Source organism: Pipistrellus kuhlii, unplaced genomic scaffold (assembly GCF_014108245.1).
Source record: "Pipistrellus kuhlii isolate mPipKuh1 unplaced genomic scaffold, mPipKuh1.p scaffold_m20_p_21, whole genome shotgun sequence".
In the NCBI taxonomy this organism is placed as follows: domain Eukaryota; kingdom Metazoa; phylum Chordata; class Mammalia; order Chiroptera; family Vespertilionidae; genus Pipistrellus; species Pipistrellus kuhlii.
In genome coordinates, this window is record NW_023425520.1 from 12366630 (window position 1) to 12380511 (window position 13882).

Genomic DNA, 13882 nt, shown 5'->3' on the forward strand with positions numbered 1-13882 from the left:
GGCCCTCGCACGCCTGCGCACCGGCGATTGTGCGGCTCAGAGCTGGCGCCCGCAAGGCGCCAGGAACCGAGGACAGGCCCCCTGCCCTGTGGGGCCAAAGCCCTCTGGGTGCAGCTGCCTCTCTGGAAACAGGTGGGAGGCTGGGCCCGGCTACTCAGGACACTCGGCAACGTCTGGGACATTTCTAGGTATCACAACGTGGGCAAGTACGATGGCATCTAGTGGGCAGAGGCAGAGGTGCGGAGGCCCAGGGCAGCTGCCCAGAGCTCTCCCGCCCGGTGTCGGACAGGACATAGCACCTCCCCTCGCGGCAGAGAGCACTCTTCTTGGAAACTGGGGCAAGGAGGCCCGTGGGTGAACTGATGCCAGCACACCGGTGTCACCAGACTGGACTCTGTCATCCAGCTGCACCTGAGAAGGGGCTCGAGTGTCATGAGATGTCAGGTGTGGCCAGGGACTCCCAGGGGGCCCTCAGGCTGCTTCCTGTGATGGCGTGCAGACTGAAGGGTCACAGGCTGTGTCCCCGGCCCTGGTCGGGTACATGCAGCAACCAATTGATCTGTCTCTCTCACATCCATGTTTCTTTCGTCTCTCCCCCTCCCTTCCACTCTCCCTAAAAACCAATGGAAAACATATTCTTAGGTGAAGATTAACAGAAAATAAATAAATAATAGCTCTAGCCAGTTTGGCTCCGGGACTGGGTTCGATTCCAGTCAATGGCACGTATCTCAGTTGGGCTCTATGCCTGGCCCTGGTCAGGGTGCATGCAGGAGGCAACCAACCAACGTGGTCTCTCTTGCATTGTTTCTCTCACTCCGTCTCCCTTCCCCTTTCTCTAAAAATCAATGGAGAAATTAATACTCTGGTGAGGATTAACATAAACAATAAATCACGACAAATTGTTTAATTTACTCTCACACACACAAACATAGAACATAGCATAGAAAAAGGATGGAGACATTAAGTTAGCAATGGTTTTCTGTAAGCAGGTGAATTCTAAATTTTTATAATATTAAAAAAAAATCGATTATATACTATTAATATATACACCAATAACTATTGCATTGGGCAAATAAACGCATAGGAAAAGGCCCAAGGCAGGCAGTTCTTCCATCACTGTCCACCAGGGGCCGCCCGGCCCGGCCTGGGCGCTGCCTCTCCACCAGTGAGCTCCATGCTTCTCCTCGGGGCAGGTGGGCCTCAGCGAGAGCCCTGCTTGCTACTGTGGCAGGCGACGGGCCCAAGCTGATGGAGCCACGGCTCGGGAGGCGCCGGCAGAGCCGGGCCCCGCTCACAGGTGAGCTGAGAGACTGGCTCACTTTTGAAGCAAGTGAAAAGCCATAAAGGCTGACCCTGCCCCTAGTGTAAAACCTACTTTTTAAGCAAATTCTTAATTTTTAGAAAAAAATATTTATTATAAGCTTTTATGTCACCATCAACAGCTTATCTCAGTGTAAGTAATGTGGACTCTTGCAGAGAGTTTATGTGCATTTATCTGGTGTGACTGACACAGCACGAGTCTTTTTTGAGAATGGGTCTGGGGTAATAGAAACAGTGAGTGTGAGGGTGCCTGTGCCCCTAACACAGAGGCCCTATTCCAGGCCCATTCGTTTGCGAACGAGACGCATCTTGATGTCTGTCTCTCCCACTGGCTTTCCTCTGCTTTTCTTCGGCGAGCTTCTCGGCGGCGTGCTCCTCCAGGAGCCGCATCAGCTGCGGCTCACACTGGCTGGCCTGCTGCAGTCCGTCCTCTCTCCCTACAAGGCACGCGTGAGGCAGGTTACAGCCGCCCCGGCCTCAGCCACTCCCACGAGGCAGGCGAGCTGCTCTCCCCAAACCCGTCAAGCTCCAACCCCGAGGCCAGATTTCACTCCAAGGGCTCAGGTGACCCGTCCCAGCACCCTGGAGGCGCAGCACCTACCTTGGCAGTGCTGGATCGCGCGGCCCCACAGCCGGTTCCTCCGCAGGCAGGCCAGGTGTCCCACGATCAGCAGGTGCCGCCTCCCTCGGGTCAGGGCCACGTTCACGCGCTGCTCTGAGTCGATGAAGCCCACCTGCCTGGTGCGCACGCAGGACAGCACGACCACCTCCTTCTCGGCCCCCTGGAAGGCGTCCACGGTGGACACCTGCACGGTCGCGAGGTGTGGGCGGTCCAGGTCCACGGCCCCGAGCAGCTGGCACAGCTGTGGGGAGAGACGGGTCTCGCATGTAGGAGCCGTGGGGAAGCGGCCGAGCCCTCACAGCACGTTTTAATCCGAGTGGAAAGTTCACTGTCTTCTGGGGCGCCACGGATCTGCCTGGTTCTAAAGTAAGTACGTAACTAGATGACAACATAAATCAAACAATGAATAATGATTTATCTGTTGCAGGGAGCTCATTTATATATGCTAATTTTGGGTTGATAAAATAATGAAACATGGAAAGTACTAAAAAATTAAAAATTAACAAAAATGTTATAATAATGGACTCATATATACATGAATATCGGGTATCTATCTTTTGTTTACTGGTAAAAGGTAGGGATAGTTTGGGAAACAGAGATCCAATCCCATCTTCTCAAAACACAAAGCACACGCCACATTTCCTTCCAATAATGAGGGATAGTTTGGGAAACAGATCCAATCCCATCTTCTCAAAACACAAAGCACACACCACATTTCCTTCCCTCTAATTTGTTTATTTGCATTTTTGCCCCAACAGCTGTAAATGGAATTTCATTAAACCTTGTTAGGTTTACATTTAATTATACAGAAAAAAGCCAGACAGCCAAAACTCAGAATGCTTTTTTCTGAATGCATTCATTATGGTCCCAAAAGATTTTCAAGCACCAAGTCAAACTCTTACAAATATAATGTCAAACACTGCGATAGAAAACGAGAACGTTTGGTACAGGATGGGACGCAAACCTTGCCCAGCTGGGACTTGTACAGCGTTATCACCCCGATCATGGTGCCTGGGACTCCGCCTGCAACCAGAGCGCGAATCAGCATCAGGGTGAAAGCGGCTTCCGCCTCATTGTGAAAGCTGTTACCTCCTTCCATCTGGAATGAAAAACAGACCCAAAATTACATTTCCCAGAAAGGCAAGCAAGGCTGAGACAGTCACACCACAACCACAGACAACGGGCGGGCTGCGGGCCCGCGGACACACGCGCCTGCTCCTGCCCCGGGACGTTGTAGAAGCACAGCGTGGGCAGCCAGGCGAGCAGCGGGCCCCTCTCGGCCGGCGAGACGCCGTTCCTGAGGCCACCGCCGTAGAACAGGTCGTTAGCCACAGCAGCGATGGCCGGGTGGCAGCGGTACTGGGTTCTCAGCAGGACCGGCTTGTGGCCCTAAGAAGTTTAAATGAAGAAAAGTAAAAACTTAAAACAGCACCTTTTTCTTAAGGGAAAAAATATAATATTTTCAAAGTTAAAAGTATTGCCCTATTGTGCTCTGACTAAATGAATTAGAACCATAATAGAGTAGACCACTGGTCGGCAAACTGCGGCTCGTAATCCACATGCAGCTCTTTGGCCCCTTGAGTGTGGCTCTTCCACAAACACCACGTATAGGCACGCGATTGAAACTTCGTGGCCCATGCGCAGAAGTTGGTTTTCGGCCTGGGTGAGTCTATTTTGAAGAAGTGGCATTAAAAGAATTATAAGTTTAAAAAATTTTGCTCTCAAAAGAAATTTCAATCGTTGTACTGTTGATATTTGGCTCTGTTGACTAATGAGTTTGCCGACCACTGGAGTAGACAGTAAATAAAATTTTTAATTACTAAAAGTATTCTCGTGGTAAATGATTACCATACCACAAAATCATAAAATATAAAACACGTCAAACCTGAGACTCATGATCTAACAAGCAGCGTGAGGAAATCTTCACCTCCGATCTGCCCCGCCCGCCACGAACCAGCCCTTCGCTCAGCGCGTCCCCCTGCGGACACCACCCGCCCACGAGTCACTCAGCCTGTTACCCAATGGGCTGCCACAGTGCATGGGGCTTGTGCTCACGTCACCCCGACTTCCTAATAATGGCCCCAAAGCACTTTTGAAGCAACCAATTGATCATGCTGGCAATCTGCATATGCCACGGAGCCATAAGGTGCATGTGTGCAGGAAAAAACACGGAGTGTGTAGGGCTCGGATCGCAGTGGCAGGCATCCCTGGGGACTTGGGGGGTACCCCCTCGGATAAGGAGACCATAATGTAACAGTACGACGTGTGCTACAATGTGGAGGGGCCTCAAGGACGTGCTGAGTGGAAGCCAGGCACAGGAAGTCACAGGTGCATGGTTCAAGCTGCCTGGTGTGAGCGTGGTGAGCGTGAAACATGAAGCACCCAGAGTGGACAAGCCCACAGACAGAGCAGACTGAAGGGGCTGGGCAGGAGGGAGGGAATGTGTTTGGGATCAGACAGAGGACTGGGAATGTAGTGAATGCCACCTAAGTTAACGTGGCTAATTCTATGTTATGTGAACGTCACCTCAGTTACAAATAGATAAATGATTCATTTGTTAAATTTTTAATGTGAAGTAGAGCTCTAAAACAGAGCATGGGTAATAGAACATAGGTGTTTATTTTTATTTTAGAGCAAAAGCAATATGCTTTCTTGCAACTACTAAAATATACATAAAAACGGTTCATTTTATAAAGGAACACTTAAATTATGGGGTTCTGCTTTTCTTTAGAATGAGTGCTTTATTTTTATTTCTAAAAACTTTTTATTGATTTCAGAGAGGAAGGGAGAGGAAGAGAGAGATAGAAGCATCAATGATGAGAGAGAATCATGGATCGGCTGCCTCCTGCACGCCCCACACTGGGGATCAAGCCTGAAACCCGGGCCTGTGTCCTGACGAGGAATCGAACCCTGACCTCCTGGTTCATAGGTCGACGCTCAACCACTGAGCTATGCCAGCTGGGCGAGATGAGCACTTTCTAAACGACTCCAATCACAACTGTTTTAGGACAGGACTCGGTCTTCTTTCCTACCAGCCTACACAGTTAGACCAGGACGTGATCATGCTGTGAGACTGGCGGCAGTGCCTACCATTAAGCAGAGTCGATCAAACAGAGTTTGCTCCAACCCGTTTTCATGAGCCGCGTCCGATCCCTGGATAGTGGGGGGAAGCTGCTTGGGATCCCCAACGAGAACCAGCTTTTCACACTCAAACCTAAACACAGATCCAAAAGTTAAATGGAGCGACAGAAAGCATGACATATACTGTTTTCTAAAATGCATTTCAAAGAATCTGAGGACTGTTCTGTTCGTGGTGTGAAGTGTATTCCAAGGGCCCGAGGCGATGAGTGAAGAAACCCACATAAGCCCTACGTAGTGTCCACTCCTCTGCACAGAAGCAGCCTTTCCCAGAACGCACTCTGAGAAACAGTGACTTCAGAATTTATAACTGTAGACTTAGGAGCTTGTCCTGGGAAAAATCTAGTTTAAACTACTGCAAGGAGATGTTAGGCACTCAGGCTTAATGTCCTTCCAAATAGGAGCAAAGTGGGGAGACGAGGGAGGGGGGATGCCTGTGTTTGGTGGAAAACCTGAGGATTTGTGAGCACCAGAACTGTATGTGGTCACTCAGATGACCAGTCTGCCGTACGTACTTGGTCTCGCCCACAATTCCTGCTCGCACCCTGGAAACCCTGGAGTTTCCCAAGAGGTGAAAGGGATCAGGTCCTTTGTTCTGTGGAGAAGGCGACCTCAGCACAGCACCCAAGGCGAGCTGGTTGCCAAGGGACTCTGGGATTGAGGGATGGGGCTTCCAGTCCCAGCCCCAACCCCCGACCTCCAGAAAGCTGACTTGGCTCAACAGTGGTCAGCGAGCTAATCCATCACATGCAGGTATGAGCCTCCATGGGAACAGGAGGGTTTGGAGCTGGGGGTGAGGGTGAGGAGTGGGGAGGCAAAAGAGGGTGAACTGGGGATCAGGAGATAACATGTTTCTCCAAGTTCTGCAAATGCTCTGGCAAATTAATGGAACCCAAGAAAATCAAGGGAACCTCTGGTTTATGGCCAGTCTGTCAGAAGTCCAGGTACCAGCCTAGACCTGGCACCGGCACTGAGTTGGAACCTCCGTCTGCACCCAGTAGGTCAGCAGCCTAGGCCTCGCCCTGGCGTCGGAAGTGGGTCTGGAGGACAGCCCTCACCATGCGGCTCTGCGGGTGACCATGTCAGAGCTGAGGGCAGGTTTTGGTCCCTGCTGATGTCGGAGGGCTGCTTGTTGGAGGGGTGGGGAACCCTCCCCCGTCCCACACCAGGAACTGGGTCTGAGAACCCCCATTTCAAACACCTACGTTCACATCCCAGCTCTATGACCCTCTATGAACACGTAGGTTATCTATGTGAGCATGAGCACTCAGCAGTGACCTGGATGTGACCATGCCTGTATGGCCGTGGTGAGGACGTAATAAAGCACACGGACAATGTGTCAGTATGCAATGGGTGCTCCAGAGAGTGACTCCTCTGTCCCTGGCTCCTGGGCGGGGAGACTAATCCTCCTCCTCCTCCGTCCAGGATAGGAACCTGCCATCCTGACCAAGTGCGACAACTGGGACCAACGCCCCTTCACCTGGGGACAGGCCTCCTCCCGCCACCTCGGGATTCATGAGTGAGAGGTGCTTTAAAAGCACCATGTTTCAGTGGCGGAGATAGCTTAGAAAATGTCAGTCTTCTACATTTTACGACAAATTGTCATTTTTATTTATTTTTATCTCCTTGATATCCTTTCATAATCTAAAAGCTATTTTTAGAAGTTGAGCAGGGGAATGAGATGCAGGGAGGTAACTGAAGCAGAGCCTAGAGCTGGGTCCTCAGATGGCGGCTAGAGGCACCTTCCACAGTGAGCAGCCCGGAAGTGCAGGGCCACCTGCTCGAGGGCCATCCTCCGGGGGCCTACATGGCCCCTAACAAAACACTGGTACATTAGCCCTCCAAATCCCTCCCCCCCGCCCTGGGGTTCTTTAAGACATCAGTGTAGCACTTGAATTGCCAAGGATTTCCACCAGAGCTGAGCGTGCCTGCGGTTACCTGGCGATGGGGAGGAGGGAGGCAGGCTCTGTCATCTGGCTGCTCTCATCCAGCACCACCACGGGGAACCGCAGGCCGGCCATGCAGGGGAACAGGCAGGCTGCGCAGGTGGCGCCCACCACGCGGACCTGGGCACAGGGATGTGAGCGTCAGCAGCTACTTAGAAAACAAGAGGGCATATCTACCAAAGAGCCTGCAGGTGGGATCAGAACTGCAGGTGGGAATCCCTGCACTCAGGGACACAGCCTCTCTGTCCACTGCCCTCTGTGCCACCTGAGAAATGGGAACAGGCACAGCTCCCAAAGCACCGCCTACTGGCAGGACACAGGCACTCAGACACTCAGGGAATCTGTTACAATCCAGGGTGTTACATGTCAGGGTCCACACACACTTCATCCTCCAGCTGAGGCTGAACACTCAGCACAGCCGCGTTCTCCGCGGACGCACTGGACACGCAGGCGGACGGGCCTGCTCACAGTCAAGCACACCCCTAACCTGACTCGCTAAGAAGGAATTCCAACAAAACATTCCACGCACTGGAAGTTCTAAGTATATTTGCATCTCACAGACTTAGACATTACACAGAATACCATTATTCCCAAGGCAAAATGCCCAGTAAAAGCTGATACTTAATCTCTGGATTTAAATATAAAAAAGAGGAAAATCAATGAATTTTCTAATTGGATGTGGTCACTGGCCTTCATCAGCAGGAATACGAGGAACCTGAGATTTCTGTAAACTCAAGACCAAAGTGAGGCAGCAGTTCCCTCCCCTCCGCCCAGTAGTCATGTCCACCCCCTCCTCCCCCAGCAGTTCCCTAACCTGCCCCAAGAGGGTCCTGTTGGTCCCCAGTTTATGCTGCTCGATGCTTCTTCTCACATAGACTCTTTCCATGGGGGTCAGGTCTTCTTTCATCAGTGCGTGAAGTTCCTTCAATTGCTCACTGGCATTTTCTGAGCCAGCATGCAAGCTAAGAAAGAATAAAATACCCTTCTTCATTCCATTTCCAAAACATTACAAAAAAGTGAAAAACAGATTTCCTAAGTTAACCAAGAAAAAGATAAAGCTCTCTCTCTTCTTCCTCAAAAGACATTTAAGGTAAGAGTTATATAAAATGACTGTGTTTCTGTGAGCACGCTGTGACTTTGGAATTATGATTTCTTACCTGTAAGGTAGGACCGGCTTGGCTATCTTCCTAACACACCCCACTCTGACAAACTTTTCAAATCCGAGACTGAGAAGCCTTTAAACAAAACAGTAAAAGAGAATCTGGTTATTTAAAAAGCAGAGTACAAAACAAAGTTCCATGTAATATTTATTAAAATTAGTTGGTGTAACAGCATCTTTTAGTTTTGTAGTCAATGTGAAATGCTTAAGCTCAATGTGAATGCAATATGGCTGAACAAGTTTTAATATAACACATTCTACAGAGGACTTAAAACATGTACTCTTACCTTTACTCAGAAAGTCTGGATAAAGTGTAAGCTTACACAGTATATTCCTATCTTTTATTCTAGGCTGAGGACTTTTTCCAAAGAGAAAATCAGAATAGGAGAAAAAAACTTATGTTTGAGGATCTTTGTCACCATGATATGTATAACTAGAGGCCCAGTGCACAAAATTCGTGCATGGTGTGTATCCCTCAGCCCAGCCTACACCCTCTCCAATCTGGGACCCCTTGAGGGATGTCTGACTGCCAGAGCCTAAACGGGAAGTCAGATATCCCTCTCACAATCCAGGACTGCTATCTCTCAACCACTTACCTGCCTGCCTGACTTCCCTAACCACTTTTGCCTGCCAGCCTGATCACCTACTAACCACTCCCCTGCCAGCCTGATCGACACCTAACTGCTCCCCTGCCAGCCCAATTGCCCCTAACTGCCCTCCTCTGCCAGCCTGGTTGCCTACAACTGCCCTTCCATGCTGGCCATCTTGTGACAGTCAATTTGCACATTACCTCTTTATTATATAGGAGGATGGGGAACACTTGGAAAGAAGGGCTGACTTAAAGTGTGATATAAGCAAATCACTGCATATACTAGAGCTATCAAAAGTATGTTTTCTAAGAATTAAAAGCAAGACACAAACATATACTGATCATACCAAGTTGGAAAACAAAGTATATGTATAAAACATTTGTGAAGAAATATAATATCTGTACAGATGGTATATTTTCACCATAAAGTTGAGTTTTTTTAAGTCTACATCCTACCTAATAAAAGAATGATATGCAAATTAACCACCACTCTGCTCAAGCCACACCCACCAGCCAATCAGAGTGAGTATGCAAATTAACCCCAACCAATATGGCTACAGCCACAGAGAGCAGTTGAGAGGCTTGGGTTTCCCTGGTAACAGAAGCCAAGCTTTCCACACACCCTGGCCAGCCTAGGCCTCGACTCAAGGATACAAAGTTTTAATTATAAAAGATACATAAAACCAAACAAAATGGCAGCAGCTGGAGCGAGCAGGTTTGGCTCCGCTCCAGGCTACAGTTTCAATTGTAGAAGGTAAATAAATTCCAGATATCAGGGCCTCGGCTTGGGTCGCCAGGGGGCGTGGCTGGCCTGCAAACCACCACAGGCCCCTCGCCCAGGCAATCCCATGCCCCGAGGGAACCCCCACCCTGATCTGGGACACCCTTCAGGGCAAACCAACTGACCTCCATCCACGTACCAGGCCTCTATCCTGTTCAACAAGAGTAACATACAATATGGCTGCCCCCATGTGGACACAAGGTGGCCAGCAGAGGAGGGCAGTTGGGAGGCACCTAGCCTGCAAGGGAGGGCAGTTGAGAGGGACCAGGTCTACAAGGGAAGGCAGTTGGAGGCAATCAACCCTATAGGGGAGGGCAGTTAGAGGTGGCCAGGCTGGCAGAGGAAGGAAGTTGGGGGCAAACAGGCTGGCAGGGGAGCAGTTAGGTGTCGATCAGGCTGGCATGGGAGTGATTAGGGGGTTATCAGGCTGGCAGGCAGAAGCGGTTAGAGGCAATCAGGAAGGCAGGCAGGTGAGCAGTTTGGGAGCCAGCAATCATGAATTGTGAGAGAGATGTCCGACTGCCCATTTTAACATCCCTCAAGGGGTCCCAGATTGGAGAGGGTGCAGGCTGGGCTGCGGGACACCCCCACCCCCACCCCATGCACAAATTTCATGCACCGGGCCTCTAGTTTATACATAAAGATTTCTCCTAATCAAATTTTTCATTTATGTTGAAATTCAGATCATTAAACATGGGTGAATGCGTATGTAATCTTTGTTTGGGTTTGCAATAGAATCTTAAACAACCACAAGCACTTTGCATAACAGGCCGTGCTATTGCTTCCTCAGAGCCTCTCACTGAGTCAGAGGCGCAACTCAAGCTGTTCACCTCTGCACTGTGCAGTTCCTGCACCTGCACTTCAGCTCCTTCCGGGCATAGACCCCACGGCACAGGCACGGCCTCCGAGTCGTCCAAAGGGAGCCCGCACATGCAACAGCCTGGGCGGCCAGAGGAACAGGAGCGTGGGGACCCAGGAGTTTAGATGTGACAAGCAGTGGGCAGACTCTCTGTCCTGGAGGAAGGCTCCAGCTCCTCTGTGGGCGGCTGCCACGACCCTGAGCAGAGGCCTATCTGGGGTTAGGAGATCAGGGCCCCGAGTCCATCTCTCAGCCCATGTGCTTCCTGCTATATTCAACTTTTGTCACGGGCGGACAGCCTATCCTTGTGCCACGGCTGTCAGGTCTTAAATCTGATTTCCTACGACTTACAAACGAGCAAGTAGCCTGTTACTATCTCATGGATATGGCTCAAGTCAGAGACAGAGGTATCACATCTGGGCCCAAGGTAGATGGCCCCTCTCAACAACAGACCTCCACCACCAGCTCCTCACGCTCACTTGACATACCCACCCGAGGAGCACTCTGTCCACAGCTACGTTAGTGGAAGAAGAAATCAGCACTTTCCACGGCTGTGCACTTCCCACGGTGGGAGCGTCACTCTTTTCAAACAGCTGCACCAAAAACAGAATCACCACTGCCAGCAAGTAGCTCTTTCCTGCTCCAAAAACTCCTACTTGTTTGGAAGGAAGAGGAAAATAAAGGCAGAATCATAAGTAATTTTTGAAAGCACAAGAAATAATGTCCCCATCTCCCTCTCCTTCATTTAACTAATTCATTAAGAAAAACATGAACAGCTGAAACCAGTTTGGCTCAATGGATAGAGCATCGGCCTTGGGATTGAAAAGTCCCAGGTTCAACTCTGGTCAAGGGCATGTACCTTGGTTGCAGGCACACCCTCAGTCCCATTTCAACCAATAGGATTGAGGCTCTCCCTATCCAATCAGAGCCAGTAGGGGGTGTGCAAGAGGCAACTGATCGATGCTTCTCTCTTATCAATGTTTCTAACTCTCTATCACTCTCTCTTCCTCTCTGTAAAAAAAAAATCAATAAAATATATATTTTTAAAAACCATAAACTTAATAATATAAATAAAAAAGTAGAGTTTAAATTTGCCTCAGAAAAAATCTAGAGGACAGAATTGAAACTCTAAATTGATTATGTCTTGTATTTTTCTTAGAAATATAAAGTGTTATTAATCTAGGAAATGCAAAATATATTTGACTTGCGAGCTTTAAAAGTTCAAAGTGCAAATTAAATGGGGAGAAAATTATATAGTTAAAATGTATTTTCTCCAATAATTAAGAATTCAAAATAAGTTGCTTATTATTGGTCAAATTAAAAAAGAGGATTAATTCTGTGATCTCAACCAAAAATTTTCTATGCAAAAACTAGTCTAAATCTAATTGATATTTTAAGATAATAATAAAAGGGATTATAATATTTAAATCATATATGGATATATTGTAGATTAGTGCTCAGCACCAGGATAAACAGATGAGTAATCCAAAGGCCTCTTAGTGAGACCACAGTGTACTTAGGAAGACAGCCAGGGAAGGAACAGTAATGACATGACATGTGGGGGAAGAAGTGGCCAGAGGGGTCAGATGAGTGTGATGGGAGGAAACTGGACTCGGCACACAGATGTCAAGTGACAACCTGTACACCTGAACCTTATGTCATGCTCTGAGTGTTGTCCCATGTGTTTAATAAAAAGTAGTAACCTGGGAGGTAACACCGTGACTGCATCAGAGCAGGAACACCTTTCTAATCTGGCGGAGATGGGAACGCTTCCCACAAACATGCAGAACTGAGTCGCCCGGAGTAGGACACACAAACCCCGGAAGCCAAGGTCCTTCCAGCAGAGGCTGGAGAAGCTCACAGGCCAGAGGCGAGGCTGAGAGGGAGGTGAGGGGCAAGTCCCAGAGCTCTGCTTGCTGTGGGTAAAAATAAATTTTGTACTGAAGACTGGGGAGTCCCTGAAGCATCTTAAGCAGGAAACTGACTTACTTAGTGTTTAGGTAAAACTAGTTGAGTGGAGATATGAAGTGTGAATCCTGAGAAAGAAAACAGCTACTAAGAAGTGCTCCTGGCGGCTAACTGGTTCAATAAAAGAAAAGGAAGGGAAAAAAAAAGCTTTGCAGCCATTTCTACAGGGGCTTTCCTAAGCACTGCCCTTCAGGGAGCAAGCCCTTATAAAGCACTTCCTGGCGTCCGATTTCAACCAATAGGACTAAGGCTCTCCCCATCCAATCAGAGCTGAGCAGCTCTGACCAACCAGTGTGGCTCTATTCTGACCAATCAGGGCAGTGCCTTTTGGACCAATCACACTTTGAGGATTTGGAGTCCTCATTTGCATGAGAACAAAGCAATTGGGGGCCAGGGGTGGGGGTTCTTTCCACAGAAGTCACTCCCCTCTGGCTCTGGGAGCCCTTGCCCTTTCCAGCCGCACTGACCAGCGGCTCCCTGGCTGAGCCAGGACGGCTCAGGGGGCAGAGCAGAGCTGCTGAGCCAGAGGGCTGGCTAGGGCTGCCCCGAGTCACTGTCCTCACAGCCCTGCTGTCACCATGGAGCTGTTTTCCCTGAAGGAAGTCTCCTCCACCGCGTCCCAGAGTGGGGGTTCCTGTTGGTGTTGGATTGACACCAGTGACCATGAGCTCAATTAGAGCAGTGTGAGGGGATCATGATGATAACACATGCCCACTTTACCAGGTGCCTCCCACGTCAGGACGAACCCAAGCCTTTACCTAAGTCAATACGTCAATCCTCAACTCGAGGAGACAGAAGCTCTTATTAACCTGTGTAACTAGCCACACAATAAAGTAGGAATTAAAGCTACGAGGTGAGTAACCTGCCCAAGATCGCAGCACTAATAGGTGATGGAGCTGGGACGGAGTCCAGGATTCCAGCGCCAGGGCCCAGTCTCACTCACTAGGAATGTGGAGGTAGGTGAAGGCTTGGATTGAGGGGTGCAGGTGACCTGATGGGAATCATCATAAAAGACAGAAACAACACATCTCAGTGACTCATCTGATGGGGAGGGATGAACGGAAAGGAGGGTTGAGAGAAAGTCACTTCATCAGCGAGAGAAAGACTCACTGAGGATGGAAACCTAGTGTCCAGCTTGGTCCACAGGGTGATGTGAAACAAACCTTCAGAACAGGACAGAGTGGGATCACTTTGGGGTGCAGGTCTGAGAGGAAAGGGTTGAGGGGGGACAGAATCCAGCTGGAGTGTTATCTCTGCGGCAGAAAAAGTCAAACTCCTCATGGAGACGAAGCCCAGAGATAAGAATAGGGCAAAGGTAGGTGCGGAGGAGTCTGCTTTGAGCTGCACACCCTGTCTCAGGGCTGGGGCAGGGGCCAGCATGGCCAGGACGGAGGAAGATTTGGGACAGCTGCTGGGAGGATGGGGAGTGAGCTGACTAGGAGTTCATAATGGCTTTGCTCGTCAAAACTGATGCCCCCCATGACAGCCACACGCTGGCAT

The 13882-nt window shown here is 49.4% G+C and overlaps 1 protein-coding gene across 1 annotated transcript in view; it reads right to left on the reverse strand.

The window, feature by feature from the left end:
• Positions 1 to 1020: 1020 nt before the first annotated feature.
• Positions 1021 to 13882, reverse strand: part of ZGRF1 (zinc finger GRF-type containing 1) — a 43938-nt gene continuing 31076 nt past the window's right edge. Inside the window, exons 12-20 of the mRNA XM_045586023.1 lie at positions 10907 to 11066; positions 8184 to 8261; positions 7841 to 7988; positions 7019 to 7146; positions 5033 to 5156; positions 3155 to 3331; positions 2907 to 3041; positions 1922 to 2183; positions 1021 to 1757 (exon numbers count right to left, since the gene is read on the reverse strand). Coding sequence (XP_045441979.1) covers positions 1579 to 1757; positions 1922 to 2183; positions 2907 to 3041; positions 3155 to 3331; positions 5033 to 5156; positions 7019 to 7146; positions 7841 to 7988; positions 8184 to 8261; positions 10907 to 11066 — 1391 coding nt within the window. The 3' untranslated portion in view covers positions 1021 to 1578. The remainder of the gene's footprint in view (positions 1758 to 1921; positions 2184 to 2906; positions 3042 to 3154; positions 3332 to 5032; positions 5157 to 7018; positions 7147 to 7840; positions 7989 to 8183; positions 8262 to 10906; positions 11067 to 13882) is intronic.